General features: G+C 35.9%; 4 protein-coding genes across 4 annotated transcripts; 2 read left to right on the forward strand and 2 right to left on the reverse strand.

Moving 5' to 3' along the window:
• Positions 1 to 164: 164 nt before the first annotated feature.
• On the reverse strand, positions 165 to 4,222 carry LOC103499036 (uncharacterized). Its single transcript, XM_008461913.3, has 5 exons — positions 3,991 to 4,222; positions 3,024 to 3,286; positions 2,730 to 2,835; positions 1,356 to 1,499; positions 165 to 697 (listed from the first exon to the last, which is right to left on the reverse strand). The coding sequence occupies exons 2-5, from the start codon at positions 3,272 to 3,274 to the stop codon at positions 428 to 430; spliced, it is 771 nt and encodes a 256-aa protein (XP_008460135.1). The 5' UTR covers positions 3,275 to 3,286; positions 3,991 to 4,222; the 3' UTR covers positions 165 to 427.
• Positions 4,223 to 5,703: 1,481 nt separating this feature from the next.
• LOC103499038 (calcium-dependent lipid-binding protein) lies at positions 5,704 to 11,205 on the forward strand. Its single transcript, XM_008461915.3, has 12 exons — positions 5,704 to 6,222; positions 6,309 to 6,457; positions 7,070 to 7,171; positions 7,353 to 7,403; positions 7,816 to 7,936; positions 8,367 to 8,488; positions 8,600 to 8,698; positions 8,868 to 8,948; positions 9,051 to 9,136; positions 9,227 to 9,452; positions 10,027 to 10,191; positions 10,568 to 11,205. The coding sequence occupies exons 2-12, from the start codon at positions 6,353 to 6,355 to the stop codon at positions 10,931 to 10,933; spliced, it is 1,524 nt and encodes a 507-aa protein (XP_008460137.1). The 5' UTR covers positions 5,704 to 6,222; positions 6,309 to 6,352; the 3' UTR covers positions 10,934 to 11,205.
• A 4,208-nt stretch (positions 11,206 to 15,413) lies between these two features.
• Positions 15,414 to 18,282, forward strand: LOC103499039 (receptor-like serine/threonine-protein kinase At2g45590). Its single transcript, XM_008461916.3, has one exon. The coding sequence runs from the start codon at positions 15,631 to 15,633 to the stop codon at positions 17,590 to 17,592; it is 1,962 nt and encodes a 653-aa protein (XP_008460138.1). The 5' UTR covers positions 15,414 to 15,630; the 3' UTR covers positions 17,593 to 18,282.
• Positions 18,283 to 19,095: 813 nt separating this feature from the next.
• LOC103499040 (probable carboxylesterase 9) lies at positions 19,096 to 20,563 on the reverse strand. The gene has a single exon (XM_008461918.3). The coding sequence runs from the start codon at positions 20,285 to 20,287 to the stop codon at positions 19,268 to 19,270; it is 1,020 nt and encodes a 339-aa protein (XP_008460140.1). The 5' UTR covers positions 20,288 to 20,563; the 3' UTR covers positions 19,096 to 19,267.
• Between the last annotated feature and the right edge of the window lie 276 nt (positions 20,564 to 20,839).

Here is a 20,839-nt window from a genome sequence, read left to right on the forward strand (position 1 = left end):
TACTTCCAACAATATCAATTTCCCCTACATCTAGAGGCAGCCAAGGATAAATATGATGACAAAATTACCATTTTTTAAGACTGCTTAAAGAAACTTTTTTTTTTTCTCTGAAGACAATATTTTTAAATTTCTTCTCTATCAAATCGCTTCAAATGACAGCAGAGTACGAGGAACATTGCAAAAACTTTTTCCATTTACAACCAATAAACCAATTTGTTTCCATGTGGCTAATTCCATCCTCACCCTAACAAGCAGACACTCAACCAAAGCAGCCTAAAACAAAAAATAACTGAAATTAAAAGGAACAAACTCAGCTTATAGAACATTCTTCTGCCTCAGCCTCATTTTTTGGAGGTAAAAACTGTTGATTTAGTTAGACAAGAACTAAAAACCAACAGTAATTGTTCAAAAATATGGGAAAATCTATCTACAGTAGAGTTGTATCTTCCTCTTTCGGATTTTCTTGAAGGAGGTCATCGTCATATGAAATTGGTACTCTTAATCTATCGTGAATAGAAGACCGTTTTTCTTCGGAATTTGATTCTTTAGATCGATTCAGCTCTGAAGTAAAGCTTTGGACGTGGTCTGGCAGATTTCTAGAAGACCCCCCTTCAGAGAAAAGGTGAGGAACCTTTTGAGAACTTTCTTTCTCAGTTTCTCTAGCCTCCCTTCTAATATTTGGTTGCTTAAATTGTTTCTGCACCATCATGAAGAAAACAAAAATATGTATAATACGAATTAACTAATAAAGGAACAACTTCATGATAGGATCATACAGAACTTCACTTCAACGTATTTTCTATTCTAATTTCTAACATCAGAAGGGGTGCTTGCCGCAAGGAGTTGGGAAAATGGGGTTGTGAACTCTAAACCTTTGGCCAAAATGGGGTTGTGAACTCTAAACCTAGGTTGGCCAAAGGAGTTTGAGCGTCCCATGACTAGAAAACAACAATCTTATGCCTAAGCCTAACTTCTTATACCGTGAGCCGAAGAAGTTCACAATACTTCAAAAGTATTTCACAATACTTCAAAAGTACATGTACGCATTCTTCAACATACAATTAAAATCTAAAAGAAAAAAACGAAGAAAACAGAAAGTGAATAAGCTCAGCAATTTGAAGTGTTAGCAACAGGCTTAGGAAACTGAGGCCACTTTGAATAAGATCAAAGATTTGAAAAGATGAAAAAGTTTGTCTTCACAATGAAAAATTTTAGAAGTGTCCTCCAGTAATATTGATAATATTTTTTTTATGTGGCTTACATAAGAAGAGCACGTACATTTGATAAGAATAAAGGAACAAACATGTAAAGGTTTTTCGAGTTATAAAGTATGTCACGAGGGTCTTGTTAATTACCTCAAACTCTTTTGCTCGTTTCATTATCTCTTTATAGGCATTTGGTTCCCGGGTTTTGATGATGCTCCATAATATGCCACCTCCTGTCCGAAAGCGCCTGCCATCTGCGGTCATCTGACCTCCACAAGCCTGAACTGCATTTACCTGGTATTCCGACATGTCAACTTGTGCAGATCATACGGTGTTGTATTGTAAAAGAAGAAAAACGCTAAAACAATTACAAGCAAAATCGACCATTGATTAAGTATGCAGCCTATCTCTAGTTAAGCATCATCAGTAACTCAAAGGGGCAAAGCAAGGCAAGGGCTTCTGCATAAAAGAATTTGATAAACGGTTACAAATTTTTAAAAGTTAACAGATTTTCAAGAGCTCAATTGAAAGCAAATCTCAAACCTCAAGATGAGAAGTATGATAGGACATGCACAACTGAGCTGCAAATTTAGTTTGGGTATTCCAGTTAAAAGTACATGTTAAAACTTCCAAGAGCATTTCGACGAAGTCCAGATTCAGTGAAAATAATCAGGTGGAGTAGTATTTTCAGGGAAGTGGGTGGAAAAGATGGATTGTAAATTGCGATCAATACTAAAGGTTTTTTTGTAATAAAGTACAAAGATCTTACAGAGATTGTAACCAATATATCCTGGGATAATAACATCAACTTATATAGCACAGATGTAGTAGTCCAGCAATGGTGGTTCACAGCTCAGAACAAGGTTAAAAGGAGCAAAGTGACTTCAGCAACAGAATCTGCAAGGGTAGGAAATAATACTGATTAAATATGAAGAGTGGCTGTGTGGTATGATACGTACTGGAGTCTGAAGTGAATTGTTGTTAATAAGATGTCAAAAGGAATTGTTATGCTATGACAAACCACTGCCTTGAAAGCAATTTCGGCACGACCATGGTGTCGATCAAGATGCCAGTTTTTCCCCAGGGTTAACACAGCCTTCCCTATTTCGACGTGCACTCGTCGGAATAAGGAATAGAATCAAGATCAAGAACAAGCTCAGAACAAGATTAAAGAAGAGAGAGAGTAGATGGTTTTCGGATACATCGATTTGGATTAAGAAGATGATAGATAAAGAAGAAGAAAAGAAAACGGCCGGCTAGGGTTTCCCAACAGAAAGAACAATTTCCAAAATATTTCGTGGGTCTACTCATTAGGGGGCTGAATGTAAACCAAAAGGGAAAACAGATGAAACTCAATTATGTTGGTTTGGTTAGTTAATGGCTGGTCAATTCAATTCACTTTCAAATAGAACTTTAAAAAACAGAAGGGAAGTTTTCAAAATAATACTAATGGATAGGTCAGAATTTTTTATCACTCAATCAAACAAAATATTGTTTTATCAGGTTACAAGAAAATCATAATACCTCTTTGATAAGTTCGCTTAATGCGGAGACTCCAAGACAACCTACAGCAGTGTACACCATGTATGACTTTTTCTCTTTCAAACGTCTGCACGCATCCAACACAAACCTGAGAGAACACAGAAATCAGCATAATAACATAGCAACCAGAGTAAAAACTCCTTCTATTAAATCTACATTTACTCGACAAAACTAAAATGGATTTCCAAACAAAAAACGCATCTCGAGAAAGCTTGCAATATTGCTTCTTTTTCCATGCAATTGCATAAACAACATGATCAGAAGATTCCACGTAACCTGTTTATATCAGTGCCATTTGAACCTGGCTCGCTTGACTTTCTTTTGTTCTTCTTTTTCTTTGTCCGACGTTTACGATTTTTACTTCTCTGATCTGTACTTGGTGCTTGAACATCTGTAAAACTGCTTTTCTCTATATTGATATTGGCGTCAATGAACTCTCCTTCTTCCACATCGGCCATTTCAACATCATCATTTTCAAACTCATCGGCTTCATATATGGCCTCAAGTATGTTCTCTTGTCCATCCATAAGATACCTCGACTATATAAAATAATCAGACACTCTTTATTCAGAGAAACAAAAGATTTCATAAAATAATCAAACATCCAAGAGAAAGTATCAGGGAACATATATAAACTGCAACTTGAAATTATCAGGATAGCAAGACGGAAATGAAATCAACACTCGCATAGCTTTTGGGCGCTCACTGATATAAAAATTACTCAACAATAAAATGTCAAAATTTGTTAACACATTTTTTTTCCCTCTCTTTTCTCCAAAAGTAAGCGCCCACCTCAAGGCCTAGAAGAGATCAAGAGTTTCTCTTATTAAGCTCATAGAAAGATGAAAGATTTAGTTTCCAACACCATAGACAATCTTAAGGACCTTCTCTTGATAGTAAGCTGCAAAAAATGGTGGCTCCCGTTTTGATACAGAAAGCTTGGAAAAGAAGAATTTGGCTCTCAACTCTAAAAGTCTTAGGAAATTTCCATCGAAGGAATGCACCCTTTATTGGCAGAAAATTATAGCTCAAAAAAATGGCATTAGTTCAATACGGAAACTACAAATTTGAGCGTAAATAAACTAAAACAATCCATATCCTTAACAATCATAGCTTCAAAACAAGTACAAAAAGTGTAGTCAACAGCCTCCCAGTAATCAGTTGAACTTGAAGAGTGAGAGCAGCAGATATAAGAACACAGTTTAAAAGAAGAGGAAACCTCAAATGCGATCATAAAACTTACCCAGAAAATGGAGAAGGAATCAATGGAATGGCGGTGAAGCTTTAACGGGAAATCTTGAGCGAGAGAGCGGTGGAAATGGGATGAGAGTACGGGGGAGAGGGCGTGGGATCGTGGGTTGGAAGGAGATATGAAGATTGAAGAGGAAGGAAAAGGGGAGAAACGAAAAGATGGTGTTTTGATCAGTACTGATGCAGCTGATGCAGCCAGGATGAAGAGGAAATACTATTTAGGGTTTTTTTCATTTTGTTTATTGAATAAATTATATCTTTATTCGTTTCTTTACTGCAAAATCCGTAATTTTCTAAAATGATATTATTTTAATAAATAATGACAAAAATTTTATAAATTCTACATGAGAATCATTACCAACCGTACGATAGGTGAGATGCTATCGTAAGATGTGGTGCCATACGGTTGGAAATTGAAATTGAACTTAGTTACATATTTTACGCCTATTTTTGTTAATATTTTTACTTTATCTTATTTTTATCATTTATTTATATTTTACAAAACCAAACAATGAAATTAGGTTAAATTGTTCGAAAATCTCCCTAAACTTTAAATCTTGTGTACAAAATATTCCTAAACTTTGAAAAGTAACTTTCAACTTACAAAAAGTTTTAAAACGTTTCAATTTTTTTAAGTTTAGGTTTACTTTTAAAAAAACTATCGAAACTTTAAAGGTGTTTTTTAAAACAAAATGTTCACGGTTTAAATTGAAGACTAATAATTATTATATTTTTTAATAATATTTTAAAGTTTAAGGATTTTTTGTTAATGTTTGAAAGTTTATGAACATTTCTTACGTAAAGTTCAAATTTTTAGCACGTTTTATATAATTTAGCCTTGAAACAATTTTTACTAATAAGTTGAATTAAAATCAAACTTACCAACTTCAAGAATAAGATTGTAACGTTTTAAAATATAACTATCAAATATAAATTAGATATAAATTTTTTAATAAAAAATATATTTTCTCCTAAGATTGTTAAATTATAAGTCTAGTCATTAGACTTCATTAGTTTAATGTTCGTACACTTTTAACTTTTCTAACAACTCACGAGCTTTTAATTTAGTTTCTAATATGCCTCTAAACCATAAAAAACATGTCTACTGAAGTGTTGAACTTTGGAATTAATATCTAATATGTTGTTGACATTTTTTTGTTCTTTAGATTTTGATTTTCTCGAATGTACCATTATTTTCAAACACTAAAAAACACGTATAAATCATGTGAATCGTAATTAAATAGTATACATATGTGTTATTATAATTTAAGCTACAACTGAGATAAGACAAGACATGTGTTCTAAATCAATAAGAATAAGAGATTGTTGAAATTTAGATTTACACCATATTTGAAAAGAAAACAATGTATATATGCATATATTAATTTGCTTACACGAAAAGAAAAGAATGAAGGGAGGTATATGTGCACGTATTTATTTTCATGACTACCACTAATATCGTCACTCATTTTACGACTAGTTCTAGTATCATCATATTTTGCTTGAATTGTTATGATCTCTTTGAATTAAATCTTGACCCTATAGTTTATATGCTTTTTTTTTTTTTTAAACTAAAATAATAACTTAAAAAAAATAAATTAGAAACTGATAAATTGAATGTAATGTTATGAAATAGACTAATTTTTGTTACACATATGATTGTCAATGATGTAACACTTATCAAACATGCACCACACGATGAACCATCCTTTAATTCAATACTAAAACAAGATGGAAAAGAATTATTGAGAGAGAGAAGAGAGGATGGAAGATTTTTCTACTTTTTGTACGTTTTTGCAAAATGGAATGGAAGACGAACATGGGGAGTTTGAATTAAATGCTTAGACGGTGAAGATATTGGGCTGTGTCCTACCATTTTCCCCAATTCATCAATTCCCATGGTCACGACTTGATGACATTGTTACCAACGTCCACTCTCCCTCTAATCTCTCTCTTAAAAATCATCGACCCATTTGAAGAAACAAATCAACCGTTTCAGAAAAGCCATCAAAACCTTTACGTTTCTAGAGAATACAGAGAGAGAAAGGGGTTGATTGTTAGAATTTTATAATTTTCCATTTCGAAACGGTGCGAGGGCGACCCAATTCCGTTTTCCCTTCTCTCAGGAATCTGCTTCCCTTTTTCTTCACTCAAACGCGCGAAGCTCAGTGACCCGCCTTCTGTTTCTGCTTCTCCTTCTCCTTCTTCCAATTCCATTCTCCTTGTAATTTTGTTCGTGGGTTTCGTTCTTTGTTGCAATTTGTATTGTTCTGTTCTACGATCGATCTGATTGTTTCTGTCCCCTTGTAGTTCTTTTATTTCTTTCCGGAGTTGGGGGTGAGAATTTTGCGAAAATGGGGCTGATTTCTGGGATCTTTATGGGGGTTATCTTTGGGATTGCATTGATGGCTGGGTGGCAGCACATGATGAGGCACAGAAGCACCAAAAGAGTTGCGAAGGTACTTAAGTTGTTTCTTTTGGGTCTTTTAGGATGTTTTTTTGGAGTTTCCTCAGCTTATCTTGCTCAAACTCGTGTTAATTTTGGTTCATTATGTAGGTCTCTTTTTGTTGGATTTGATGTTTGGGTACGGTTATTATATATTTTGTAGATACTTAGAATTCTGGCTGGCTAAATTTGTTTCTTATTTGACGAATTTCTTGACATACACAGTTATCAGTTCATAATTATTATTATAAAGGGAATGGGAACCTCCTTCCTTTATATGCTGGACTTGATTGGATCTTTGTTGCAACGGTGTTCTTCATTTCTTCTTCTTTGATAGCTCTTGTGAAATTTTTTTAGTGAAAGTGATTGTTTGGGGCTTCTTGGGAGGTTGTAGTTCTCTACGAATTTTTAATAAATAACTGATAGGTTCTTTTAGAAAACTATGTGTAAGTTTATAAATGTGGTTAGTGAAAGGCAATGCAATTCGATTGGCAATGAGATGTTTTGAGTATCGACTGTAGATTCCGGACTGATTTTGTTTTTTATACGAGTTATGGTAAATATATGAAGTCTGGCCAGTTCGTTGTTTTCTGAGATCATGTTTGCTGTTTATTTCATTGCACAGGCTGCTGATATGAAAATTCTTGGTTCTCTCAGTAGAGATGATTTAAAGAAGTTATGTGGGGATAACTTTCCTGAATGGATCTCCTTCCCAGTTTATGAACAGGTTTATTTTCTTTTTATGCTTCTTTTTTCATCCGTTGTTGTAAGAATGCTTTATCATGTCCCTTTTCTTTCGTTGTTGATTATAATGCTTTAATCACTTTTGTTTTTGTTTGTTATCTACATTAACCATGTCTACTATATTGAAATTGCACTTTAATTATATCTTTGCTCTATCATTTTAGGTGAAATGGCTTAACAAGTTACTCAGCAAAATGTGGCCGTTTGTTGCAGATGTAAGTTTCTTTGCTACATTTGCAATGTTAAAATTTTATTTATGAATTTCCTACTTGTACATCTTGTCTAAGATCCCGACGTTAAGGTCACAGCACGTTTTTGTGTAAATGTGATTTATATTTTACCCTCTCTGGCTTACCTCTCAACTTTCCATAAGATTTCAAGAAACAATCAATATTCATTATTACTTGTATAAATAAAAGATTTTTGTTGCTTTATTACTCGATGTTTTTTCCCCACTTTTATTGAAAACTGTTGAGTGTTGATCATCCCTTCTTTTGCAATCCTGTTTTTTTAATAATGAAGTTATGTTTCTCCAAGAAAAGAAAAGAAAAAGAAAAACTGTCAATGATCCTGCATTTTAAGATGACCCCATATTCTTTTGAGTTTAATATGTCTGCCTAATTGCAGGCAGCAGAATTGGTCATAAAGGAATCTGTTGAGCCTCTGCTGGAAGAGTATAAACCCACAGGAATTACTTCATTAAAGTTCAGCAAATTATCTCTTGGCTCAGTGGCGCCTAAAATTGAAGGTATGGTTCTAATTATCTTTGATCCCTGATTACTTCCATTCTGTTGGTAGTTACGACACGTTCAAATTTTGGCCGATATATTGTTTGCTTCAAAATATGATGAGAGCTAGTCCTTTATGTCAACCAGATTAACATATACCTTATGTTAAATAAAATCTGATGGATTTTTAATTATTGTGAATGGCATCCCATTTTTCTTTAATTGCCATTTGGGGATTCCTCACCCAAATCCTTGGAAAGAGACGATAGTTAAAACTTACATTGGCATGCCTACAGCTCCCATTCCTTCAACTAATGTTGTTGGCTCCTTCTCTTTCAGCTCCCTTATCTTCATTTGTGCAGTCCATGAAATGCTTGTCATTACCCAAGTCTTGAAGTCAAAATGTTCTAAAATAAGATTTGGGTATTGGATTTTCCTTGTTTGTGGCAGGTATACGTGTTCAGAGTCTAAAAAAAGGTCAGATCACGATGGATATTGATTTTCGATGGGGTGGAGACCCAAGTATCATTTTAGCTGTTGAAGCCGCCCTTGTTGCTTCAATACCTATTCAGGTAGTGCATGATATAAGTTACTAAATGTGTATACTGTAGTTTTTCTTACCTAATGTGCTTTGAGATAGACAGTATTTATTTGACCAATATTATATATATATTATGCTACAGCTGAAGGACCTTCAAGTTTTTACAGTTATTCGGGTTATTTTTCAACTAGCTGAAGAGATACCATGTATTTCTGCTGTTGTTGTCGCCTTGCTTGCTGAGGTACCCTTTGATATGGCATTTATATTGTTAAAATCATTGATGGTTTGTTTAATTTTACTGCTAGTTAAAATTTAAAAGTCTTAATGAGAGTGTATGGCTTAAATGTTTGGTTGTTCAAAGTCACTGAACTTTGAGAAATGCTACTTAGTATTTTTCTGTTTTCACTCAGCCGGAGCCAAAAATTTTATATAATCTCAAGGCTGTTGGTGGAAGCCTAACTGCTATTCCTGGAATTTCTGATATGATTGATGTAAGTTACTTAGTTATTCAAATTTAGAAGAAATTTTGTTTATATCTTTGTCGCTTGTTTTGGCATTTTACGTCTTTTATTTGCTTACACCACGTGTTGCAGGATACCGTGAACACAATCGTTACTGATATGCTCAAATGGCCTCATAGGATTGTCCTTCAAATTGGTGGCATACCTGTTGATATAAGGTTACGTTATTTGTCTCTTTGGAATGATATTATTTGGTTTCTGTCATTGCTTCCTGAGGAATTGTTTTCTGTCTCTCAATTAATTTGCAGCGAGTTAGAGCTTAAACCACAAGGAAAGCTTACTGTGACTGTGGTGAAAGCTAACAACTTGAAGAACATGGAAATGATAGGAAAATCCGATCCATATGTTGTTGCGCATGTTCGCCCACTATTTAAACTCAAAACAAAAACAGTTGAGAACAACCTAAACCCTGTTTGGAACGAGGAACTTGACTTTATTGTGGAGGACAAGGAGACGCAATCTATTATCTTCGAGGTTCTGAATCACTTGTCCTCCTTTTCTGTTATTTAGTTAACGGGCACGTTTTCAATTTCTCTCTTTATGTTTTGCACTAAATGGGTTTATGTCTTTGGAAGCATCTATCCACACCAGTCATTCTGAAGTTCATTACTTGGTGTTTGAGGCTAAATAATGCTTGACTTTTGGCAAATTATTTTATTGTAATTTGCCATTTTGGTAGCTTTTAGTCTGAGAATTTCACACGACATGCAAAAAGGCTGAATTTAAAAATATACACGATACTTGCTTGAATTTGCATTCCTCAAGTATTTGATGTCTGGCTCTGCACTTCCATGACATTGGCAAGTTTTTTAAGCTTCTCACCCTTTACATCTCTTCCACTCCAAAATGGTAAAGAGAACGGAAAAATTGGATAGAAACCTCATTTCCCTGCATATGTCATAACAGCTTATAACCCGAACCAGCTGCATGAATTCATGTTTTTCTTTTTTTTGTATTGACAACAGTTAAACCCTTCTATCTTCCGTTCCCCCCATTAACAGGAAGGTCAATGCAGGAATTCATGCTATTTTGTTTGCACTTTGAACAGGTTTATGATAAGGACATTGGTCAAGATAAGCAACTGGGCATAGCGAAATTACCTCTGATTGATCTTCAAGGAGAGGTCAATAAGGAGGTTGAGTTGCGATTGCTCGCATCACTTAACACACTGAAAGTGAAAGACAAGAAAGATCGAGGAACTCTTACGATCAAGGTAGGTTCATTACTTCAACAAAGATGGATTCCGTTAACTATTTCCATTGTTTGTACTTATTTTGTTCTTCCGTGGCCTATCATTAAAAACAATTTCAATAGTTAAACTTGTGAATAGTTGTGCATCAAATATTGTTTGTAAGATCTTTCTTCGAAGTTTTTGAAAACAACTCCACATATTAAGCGAAAACAACTCCACATATTAAGCGAAAACAACTCCACATATTAAGCTGCCAAGGTACTATAGTCTATGAAGGTATTTTATTTATTTATCAACCAAAGCATAGACATATATTCTATACTAAGAGGTTAGAGGTTTAAATTCCCCCTCCACTTGTTGAACTAAAAAAGGTATTTTTATTTGGGTTGTTGTACAGGTTCATTACCATGAGTTTAACAAGGAGGAGCAGTTACAAGCTCTGGAAGAAGAGAAGAGGATCCTTGAAGAGAGAAGGAAGCTGAAGGAGGAGGGAGTTTTAGGTAGCACAATGGATGCCCTGGAGGGAGCAGCATCTTTTGTTGGGTCTGGTGTGGGCACTGGAGTGGGTATGGTCAGTAGCGGCATTGGCACTGGCGTTGGCATTGTTGGAACTGGGCTTGGTGCTGTTGGCAGTGGTCTCTCGAAAGCTGGAAGGTTTATGGGGCGGACGATCACCGGGCAATCTAGTCACTCCAGAAGGAGCAGTTCTTCTTCGACCCCTGTAAACAGTGTCCAGGAAAACGGTGGAGCCAAGCCATTGTAGTTATGTTTGTTGGTGAGCATTGTGACAGGTAGGAATTGTGAAATATCAACCGGGTTTGTATCGTTGCTTTAAATTCTTTCGTATACTTTTTTCGCTCTTCAACTTGTAGTGATTTTCATGTTGTTTTATGTATTCGAATTGGGAAAGTTTGCATAAATCTTGTAAGGTTATTCCCTACGATGTGAATTTGTTGCGGAAGAATAACTTGTGAAAAATTAGCTTGTAGATGCATCTTTTCTCGATCACGTCGAATAAATGTAATCTATTATCTATGGCGATCTGGAGTTCTCTTATTAGATAATGTTTGATCTGAATCACTTGTCTATTTCTCACGTTTGATGAGAAAGTTGGATCCTTCGGTACTTTCAACACAACAACACAGTGCTTATTTATTTATTTATTTATTTATTATTATTATTATTATTATTAAATTCTTCTTAAAACTGTGGTCATACAGTGGGGATAATTTAGATTGTTTTTAAGATATATGTTCTACGATATCTTTAAGGTATCTGTTTCTATTGTTACTGTTACATACATTTAGGGTTCTGTTAAATAGTAAAGATGCCCCACGTGAAAAGGATTGAGTTTGTTCTTAGTTAAATTAGGACAAAAGATTGAAAAGGTCATCTTGAGTGATGTTGAGATAACGAACTTGAGGAGTCTTAAAAAATGCTTGGTTTAAGTTTGAAGATGTAGAGATATAATCAGAGAACATAAACCATGTTACAAAGTAGTGTAGGAGAGGTGATGGGTTATTTATAGCCGATTATTTTCGAACATGCTCCTCTTTTAAATTTTGGACCAGCATTTAATGACTAGCTTCCGACGAAGTTCATAAAGTTCTCTATCTTTTATTTACTCAATTATATATTATATGTCAATATATAATCGACACATACTTGTTTTGTTTATAATTAATTAAATGAGAATTCACATAATGAACTTTTATTTATATCAACATAGAATAAATGAATATTGGAAATTGGATATTTGTTTGGTCAGTTAGTATAGTTATGGCACTTTTAGTATTGTTTTTGGGTATGCCAAATGTATATTACACATAGAGTTGTAATGTAAGTGGATTGGTGTGTGTGCATTTGATTTAAAATGAGAACAAAATAGAAATTACACAGCCTATTTTGCATCAAAGTGATTGTGGTGTTTTTGTAGGTTTGTTGAAGTTGAAAGTGAAATTACTTCATACCACATTTATTGATTTCTTTGTTTCTTTCCTTACACTCCTTTTGTTCCCACTCAATCCCTAACACTAAAACCTCTTTATTTTTTTCCCTTCAAAATTACATACCAACTGTTCCTTTTTTTTTTTTTTTTGTTTAATTATATGTTATTATTATTATTATTTATTTTGGAGAGAAAGAGTAAAAAAATAAAAACCCCATAGGATTTTGTAAAAAAAAAAAAAAAAAAAAAAATTAATTAATTAGAGGTGTGATGTATACTGTGAGTCCCACATGTTGTAGTCTCTTTGCTACACAGTTTGCAGTAATATTTTTTCTTTTTGGTTGAGCTCTGAGTATAATAAATTGTTTTTTAGTTCATTATTGTTAGATTCCGTTCACGAAGCTACATTTTGTTTATAGATAGTTACATATAACTCACATTACATTACACTGTCCTAAGTTTTAATGCCCTGATTGATTAAAGAAAAAAAGGATTAATAGAAAATAGCATAATTAATTATGAGGCCAGAGTTTGGAAATAATAGTATATCTAATTTAGTTTATTAATTAAGTTCAAATAGAATGTCTCTATCATTTTTCTTTGACTCTGTTTATTTTTGTGTATTAGTATAGTGGCATTATTTTGTATATTTTTCATATGATATGACATATCGTTTGATTAAATGATTAAAGAATGTATAAGGTCAAGTGTTAATATTTAATGAATTATTGACCAAAAGCATGTGATGTCTCAGTTATCCACATTTTTAATTTTCATCATTGTTTTATGTAGATATAATATATGATTTGGAATTTCAATGTCCTTCTAACTATCAAAATAATTATATAAATATATGCCTAACTGACATTTTTCTTTCACAACATGACCATCCATGTTTTTTCCTCTTTTTTATTTTTATTTATATTTAATTGTTTGAGTTTTTATATTTTTAAAAAAAACTTTAAAATATAAATAAATAAATAAGAAAAAAACTTTGTATAATTTCTCATTATTCTAATTATTGATGGTTGGTTAATCTATACGAATGCAACTAGAGTTCAAATTAATCGGGGGATAGTGTTACTTGTCCCTCTTATCATTCTTATAGCCCATGTTTGAGGATTTTTCATTCTATGGTGTCCATGGGCTAGTCTCCTTTAGTTTTGTAGTAATATTTTGGAACATTCGTCCATTTCTTGACTAGTAATTCGAAATCATTTACAGACTTGCAATCATGTTAGACAATGGTGTTTTGATATCCTTGGTGACTACCGTTTTGTGAATTGATGATATCAAGTCTAGAGATCATATACATTTTCAACGTCGTTCTCTTAAAGATCATTTATCTTTTCAATGTTGTTCTTTTAGTAAGCTCGTTTGAGGGCATGTGTTTATACGGAATGTATAATACAAAAGTTTCCCTTATTTGTTAGCTTAGCTTAGACAAGCGAGCTAAGATGTAAGATGTGGAGAGTTGCTTGATGTTTTGTATTATATCTTATTTGGTAAGAGCATAATTTGCGTGTCCATGGTGCCACACAGTGCGTCATCCCAGTTCTCAAACGATTAGTCTTATTGTTCTAAATTTCTAAAGTGAATTTGGCCTCTGTTAGCTTAAAGCATCTATTTTGATTGTTTCGTTCGGAAGACAACCCTACTTAGAATAAGAATATTTTAATAGACAATTATCCAAATATTTGAAAGAAATGTATAGAATAGCCAAAATTATTGTTATAGAAAAATAATAAGAAAAAAGGAATAGGAAAGAAGGTTATAAAGCAATGGAATGGAAAGTAGTTGTTGGGTCAATTCATAATATACCAAAAAGGGATTAAAAAGAAGAAAAAAGAAGAAGGGATTTTATTTAATGGAATTAATAAAATTAGGGGTTGAGTAAGAAGTAAACTTGAGAGGGGAAAAAGGCAACACCTGAATTTGCACGTTTTACACTGACTTCTGCCTACACACACACACACTCTCTCTCTCTTTTTGGTTTCTACACTAAACACAATAGCATATTTCACAAAATCCAACCCCTTATCTCTCTCCCTTTCACTCTCAACTCAAATCAATTAATTATACTTTCTAAAATTTCTCCTATGATGGATGGATGGATGGATGGATGGAAACTATTTAAGAAATGGAGAGCATATGAGATATGTTATAAAAAAGAAAGAAGAAATAGATTGTGATAGAAGTGTATGTTCCCCTCCCCTCTCGATAATAACTATATTAGGGGGGGAGCATCGATGGGATTTTAAAATTTAAAATTAGAGGGTGGTTCCCAGCTGGGGGGCGTGAGAAAAGAAAAAATGGGCAAATATAGATCCCACCAAGGCAGAGGCAGTGTGGAGGATGCATCCGCTACTTTCTTTTTTTTTTTTTGGAATCGCAGCCCAATCCCAAGCGCACCACAACCCCCTCCTCCCTTCCTTAACTGCTTCCCACGTATTATTATTACCCCTTCTTTCTTCTTCACTCCAACCCATTCCGACGCCGACACCTCTCCCATAAAATCAAACCCTCCATCCCGTGACCGTTTACCATCTCCCCTTCTTTAATTATATTATTAATCATTTGTTTTCTTCATTTAAAACATCGATATATTCTTCTTCTCTGGTTTATTCCATTTTCTTTTGACTTTTAGTTTAGTTTTTTTATTATTATTATTATTCAACTTTTAATTTCCTTCTTAACCATTGCCTTTATGCTTAATTTTCTTTAGAACTGTCTTCGATTTTAATTTCAAACATGGATAAGAATAGTGCTTGTACACACACACACACACAGAGGACTTGAGAAAAAGAAAAGTGCAATATGTAAGTTTTTAAAAGTATATTAAGATTAAAATAGTATTCTATAATTTGATGATGTTAAAAGGTGGGGTTCTTTTTTTTTTTTTTATTTGTTTTTTTTCGTCTAAATGAGCTAGCATGGTTATATTTTACCCTTATGCTATTATAGTTCAAAATGAGTTGAATCAATTACTAACTTGAAAGTTTGAAGTTGTAGCCCTGTTGTCACATAGTGTAAATTATAATAAATACATAGATGTGTGTGTGAGATTGGAAAAGAAGTAAATGGTTCGTAAGGAAAACAAGATTTTTGGTCCATTCAACACAATCACACGAACTAGATTGGAAATTTTGTAATCTACAGGACCATATACAAACATGCACAGTCATTTTAACCTTTTTTTCTTTTTTCTTTTTTAAAAATCTAAATTTAATTCTATATATATATATATATATATATATATATATATATATTTATTTATTTATTTATTTATTAAGTTCATTTAAAAAAAAAAAAAGAAGAAGAAGAAGAAAAAAGAACAAAGATTTACATTCAACAAAGAGAGAGGGAGAGAGAGGAGTTCTCCATCTGCTTCTTCTTCTTCTTCTTCTTCAAACTCTATTTGCGTCTGACTTCTTCACAGCGTTTCCACATCACAATGAATCTTTCACTCCCTTAAACTACCCTTTATTCGCTTCAATATATATCTCTCAATCATGTCGTCTCTCTCCGCCGCCCCACCGCCGCTCATCGTCCACCACCCTCATCACCGCCCATCCCGTCTTTTCATCATCTTAGCCACATCCTTAACGGCATCTCTCCTCATTCTCCTCTTTATCGTTTTCCTTCTCTACCGGAAACTCTCCCGCAACCGAACCGCTCCTTCCGAAACCCACCTGGAAAATCCCCACAAACTACCCCGCCGATTCTCCTACTCCCTCCTCCGCCGCGCCACGGCCTCATTTTCCCCCTCCAACCGCCTCGGCCACGGCGGCTTCGGTTCCGTCTACAAGGCCGTCCTCCCCTCAGGCCTCTCCGTCGCCGTCAAAATCATGGACTCCCCTGGTTCTCTTCAGGGTGAGCGCGAGTTCCACAATGAGCTCTCTATTGCCTCTGTTCTTAATAACCCTAACATTGTCTCCCTCCTCGGTCACTCCTCCGACCGCCGTCGTAGAAGATTGATCTTGGTCTACGAGCTTATGCCCAATCGGAGCCTACAGGATGCCCTGTTCGACAGAAAATGCCCCGAGCTTATGCCATGGCGTAAGAGGTTTGAAATTTCTCTCCGTATTGCTTCTGCTCTGCAGTATCTTCACCATTTTTGTAAGCCCCCTGTGATTCATGGCGATATTAAACCTAGTAACATCCTGCTCGATGCCGATTTCGAGGCTAAAATTGGGGATTTTGGCCTTGCAAGACTGAAATCCGAGGAGGAAGATTGCGGTGGCGGTGGCGATGATGGCGGTAGGGTTAGAGAAGTGACCGGAGATAACGGGTCGATTTTGGAGGAAACTGAGAGTGTTTTGACTTCTGGGTTTGAGGAGAATGTCGGTATGGATCGTTTGCCCGATAGTTGTGTGGTTACTGTTCTCGATTCGCCGGAGATGGTGGCAACGCCGGGTACTGATAAAGTGAGTTTATCAGAGGGGAATTTTGATAGGATTAGTGTTGAAAGTGGGAAGGAGAGGAAGAAGGGTGGGTCTGGTAGGGATTGGTGGTGGAAACAGGAAACTGCCATTGATGGTTCAGAATCTGGGAGAGTTAAGGATTATGTGATGGAATGGATTGGGAATGAGATAAAAAAAGATAGACCCAAGAGTGAATGGGTTGAATCTGAAAGCTCCATTGCTTCTTCAAGTGGGAAAATGGAGCAGAAAAAGCAGAAGAGAAGATTGGAATGGTGGGCTTCGTTAGATGAAGGGAGAATGAGGAAGAAAGAGAAGAGCAGGAAGAAGCCAAGGGAATGGTGGAAGGAGGAGTTTTGCGAGGAACTCGCGAGAAAGAAAAAGAAGAAGAAGAAAGACCTCACCTCAAGTAGTTGCAGGGAGCTGTGGTGGCAAAGAGATGAAGATTCAATCAAAGAGAGGAGGAAGAAGAAGGTGAATGATAATAAGAACAGTAAAGGCAGCATTGATTGGTGGTTGGATGGATTAAGTGGTGATCTTAGAAATGGAAAAAGAAACAGCATAGATGGAGCAACAAGTGACATCCCAAAGAGTGGTGGAATCAGCAGCACCCCGAGTATGAGAGGAACTGTTTGTTATATCGCCCCGGAGTATGGTGGGGGCGGGCAGATATCCGAGAAATGTGATGTCTACAGCTTTGGGGTTTTGTTACTAGTTCTAGTTTCGGGGCGACGACCCTTACAAGTAATGGCATCACCGATATCAGAGTTTGAAAGGGCAAATCTTATCTCGTGGGCTCGACAACTCGCCCGCAATGGAAAACTCTTGGATCTTGTTGATCCATCCATTCATTCCTTGGATAAGGAACAGGCATTGCTTTGTATTACAATTGCATTGCTATGTTTGCAGAGATCACCATCCAAACGCCCTAACATGAAGGAGATTGTGGCAGTTCTTTCAGGCGAGGCCGAGCCACCCCATTTACCGTTTGAGTTTTCACCGTCACCGCCGTCCAACTTCCTCTTCAAGTCTCAGAGGAAAGCCGGTCAGTAGGTGAGGCAGAATTAGATTTTAGTTGCCATTTTTTAAATTCTGTGTAAACTCTGTGCAAATGGTGTTGGTATTTTCTTCCTTTCCATGGTTAAATGGATTGAAAAGCAATGGGCAGAGGCTATGATTTTGTCAAAAAGCTCCCCACAGGTTGGTGAAATTTTAGAAAACTCCAAGTGGGATTAAAGTGAAGAATATGATATGATATGATATGTAACATTACCAAAAAGGCCAAAGCCAAGCTTTTTCCTTAATCTACAAACTTCATAACTGCCCTCACCCCTCAAATCATCCCATCACCGACTCCACTTGATAAAAGCTCCTTAAAAGTCCAAAACTTTTGCTTTAAAAGTTGACATTTTTCCCCTTTTCGTTCTGTGCTAAACTAGCATGAGTTTCAGTACAGCCTTTTGCTGCCAAAAGTGAGTGGTGGGGAAGGTCCACCGGGTCAGCCAAATTTCTATAACTTAACCCTTTCAACAAGCAATGCAGGGGGCTGGGGTGGTAATGGTTAAACCCTTAAGAAAGTGTTTTTTTTCTCTCTTTTTAGTTCAACAAAACTATGTATCCACATTTGAGATGGTAATTTGTGTATTTAATTATTGAACTAATTACTTGAATTGACCCATGTAACGGAAGAAATTAACTGCCATCTTTATGAGCAACGAATATAAAATGTTGATGGTTATAGTATATGATCAATGCAATACTTAACTACCCTTGTAAAAATTGTGCCACCAATTTCATTATTGGGTTGTAGCTGTTGAATTCAAACTCCGCAGTATTCGTTAGTCTAATTTCAATAAAGTGATAATTTACGCAAAGGTTGGTTTGATCATCCACAAAATCAACCCTTAGATAACATTATCAGAACTCAAAAGATGAAGATAAAAATTAATTTTGTATTATCAAATATGGTTAAAGTATGGAGAGTGGTTAGGATGTATTTTGAAAATGTAGCATAAATATTTATTTATTGCAGCATAAATATTGTGTAGCACAGATGTAGGTGGTACGGTTGCGGTGAAGGTGGTGAATAAATAAATAGCCTTTATTTCCTCCTCCTTGTTTTCATTTTAAAAATAAGAAAAAAGAAAACTGATTCTATCTTCCTCCTTCGGTCTATTAAATGCTCCACCATTTTCATATATTTCTACACATGAGGTTGTGAGGGTGGCACTTTGTAATCTACATATAATAATTTGTTAAAATTATTTATCTTTTAGTTTTAAGTTTCACATGAAGCAAAATAATCACTTTATAGGTGTCTAATTAACATAAAAGTAATCACTAGCTAACATATAGTTTTTTAAAAAAGAGATGTACAAAAAGAGCATATAATTAAATGGGTAATTAAACTTCTTAAAAGTCATCAAGTACAAATCAAACTTAATACATATTCAATCCATACAAATTCAGTATGAGCTTAGTTTAAAGGATAAGAAATCTATTTCTTTGGGGGTAAAGTTCAAATTCTCGTTCTACTAAAGGAAAAAAAAAAATCTCAAAAACCTTTAATTTACAATTACCACTCTGTGGATTAAATACATTTTTGGTTGTAATTTCAAAAGATTTAAGTTTTCTTAAAAAAGAAAAAAAAAAAAAAAAAAGAGAGTAATTGAAAAAGGGTTAAGTTAATATTTATCTTATGCTTTGGTGGGGCTAAAATAAAATAAAATCAAATGATGAATTCCTTGACAAGACTCATGACCGCAGCAGCCCGTCGATGGTCAACAAGGTCAACGTTGTGAAATCCCATGTCATCAAACCACGCAAGCACCTGGGCCCCACAACCAGTCAACATTTTCACAAATTCCTGCTGTCTGTCCACCATCGGATCTCCACCGAACCCCACCACCAGGCACCTTCCCAGCTGTCCGATCAACTCCTTATGTGGACCTCCCACCATCGGATTACAGTACCGATGGTCTTGATCCATCCCCTTCGGCAGCGCCAGTTCCCACATCAAATCCAGCACCGGCAACGGCAGCAACTGGTCCGTCGCAAATCGGAGCTCCGACTTAGTCCTCTTAACCCCACCAAACATTGGCTGGTTCATCACGATTCCGGCCACCTTCATTGGCTCCAGCTTCAACCCTGCCACCGCCTTCAGTCCAGCAAAGAAAGCAATATTGCCGCCGCAGCCGACGCCATAAAGGTAACACCGTGAGAAGTCGCCAAAATCCTTAAGCCATTTTTCGCCGTCGGGATCCGTCATCTGGGTCTTCACCCACCGGAGGGCGTCCGCGGCATCGTCGTACTGCGCTGGCAAACGGCTCTCGGGGGCGAGACGGTAGTTGACAGAGATGGCGATGGCAGGGATCTGGGAGGCAAGGTCGGCGCAGTTGCGGTGGGTGATGGCGTCGGAGGCGGAATGGAGGATCCAGCCGCCGTGGTGAAAGTAGATAAGGATGGGAAGACGGGCGACGACGCCGTCGTTGGCGGGGATGTTAGTGGGACGGAAGAGGCGGAGCCAGGTGGCGGAGGAGGGGTTGAGAGCGATGTCTTTGAAGGAAACGGGGTCGGCGGGGTTAGGGGAGGAGACGGCGGGGAGTTGGAGGAGACGGGAGAGAGAGCCGTCGGGGTTGAGGGAGACGCTGAGATGTTCGTAAGGGTTGAATTTGGACATGGTGTGAGAACGGCGCATGGCCGTGGGAAGTGGGAGGGGGAAAATGGGGGCAGTTTCGGGGAGATGCATTGTGAATTGTGATTGAGAAAGAGGGGAGGAGGAGGAGGAAGTGGCGGCGGTGGATGTGAAAGAAGTGTTATTAAATTAGAGAATGAAGAAGAAGAGGAAGAAGAAGAAGAAGAGGTGGTGAAATTTTAGGTTCGATGGAAGCAAAAGAAACGGGAGTTGGATGAATTATTGGCCATCGAAATAAAATCGTGAAGAGTTGATTTGTTTTGTGTTTGTGTGGTGCGAAAGGTTTAGTGTTAATCGCACAATTATACCTCTCTTCCTCCCTCCCTCCATTCATCCATATATCCCATCTTTAGACATAATGCGGGACAAATTAATTATATCTAATTAAACATTTCTATATCCCTAATTATCACTTAATTCTTTTCTTTCTTTCTTTTTTCTTTTTCTTTTTCTTTTTTAATAAAACAAAACTAAGTGGACAGTGATTCACATTCTGTTTTTATTTTGTTGTCATTTTTTAAATTATATAACTAATAAATTTCCACAAATTCAATTATATTCGTATAATAAAACTGCATTTTTTTATAAAATGGACAGTGAAGTGTT

This window comes from Cucumis melo, chromosome 11 (assembly GCF_025177605.1).
Source record: "Cucumis melo cultivar AY chromosome 11, USDA_Cmelo_AY_1.0, whole genome shotgun sequence".
NCBI lineage: Eukaryota > Viridiplantae > Streptophyta > Magnoliopsida > Cucurbitales > Cucurbitaceae > Cucumis > Cucumis melo.

Bases quoted from the DNA above. Each gene is read 5' to 3' on its own strand.
- LOC103499036 (XM_008461913.3), bottom strand. From the start codon at position 3,274: ATGGATGGACAAGAGAACATACTTGAGGCCATATATGAAGCCGATGAG. The intron at 2,836-3,023 runs GTTACGTGGAAT...GTGTTCTCTCAG, and splicing joins AATGGCACTGATATAAACAG to GTTTGTGTTGGATGCGTGCA. The intron at 698-1,355 runs GTAATTAACAAG...ATGATGGTGCAG, and splicing joins AACGAGCAAAAGAGTTTGAG to AAACAATTTAAGCAACCAAA.
- LOC103499038 (XM_008461915.3), top strand. From the start codon at position 6,353: ATGGGGCTGATTTCTGGGATCTTTATGGGGGTTATCTTTGGGATTGCA. The intron at 7,172-7,352 runs GTTTATTTTCTT...CTATCATTTTAG, and splicing joins CCTTCCCAGTTTATGAACAG to GTGAAATGGCTTAACAAGTT. The intron at 9,137-9,226 runs GTTACGTTATTT...ATTAATTTGCAG, and splicing joins GGCATACCTGTTGATATAAG to CGAGTTAGAGCTTAAACCAC.
- LOC103499039 (XM_008461916.3), top strand. From the start codon at position 15,631: ATGTCGTCTCTCTCCGCCGCCCCACCGCCGCTCATCGTCCACCACCCT.
- LOC103499040 (XM_008461918.3), bottom strand. From the start codon at position 20,287: ATGCATCTCCCCGAAACTGCCCCCATTTTCCCCCTCCCACTTCCCACG.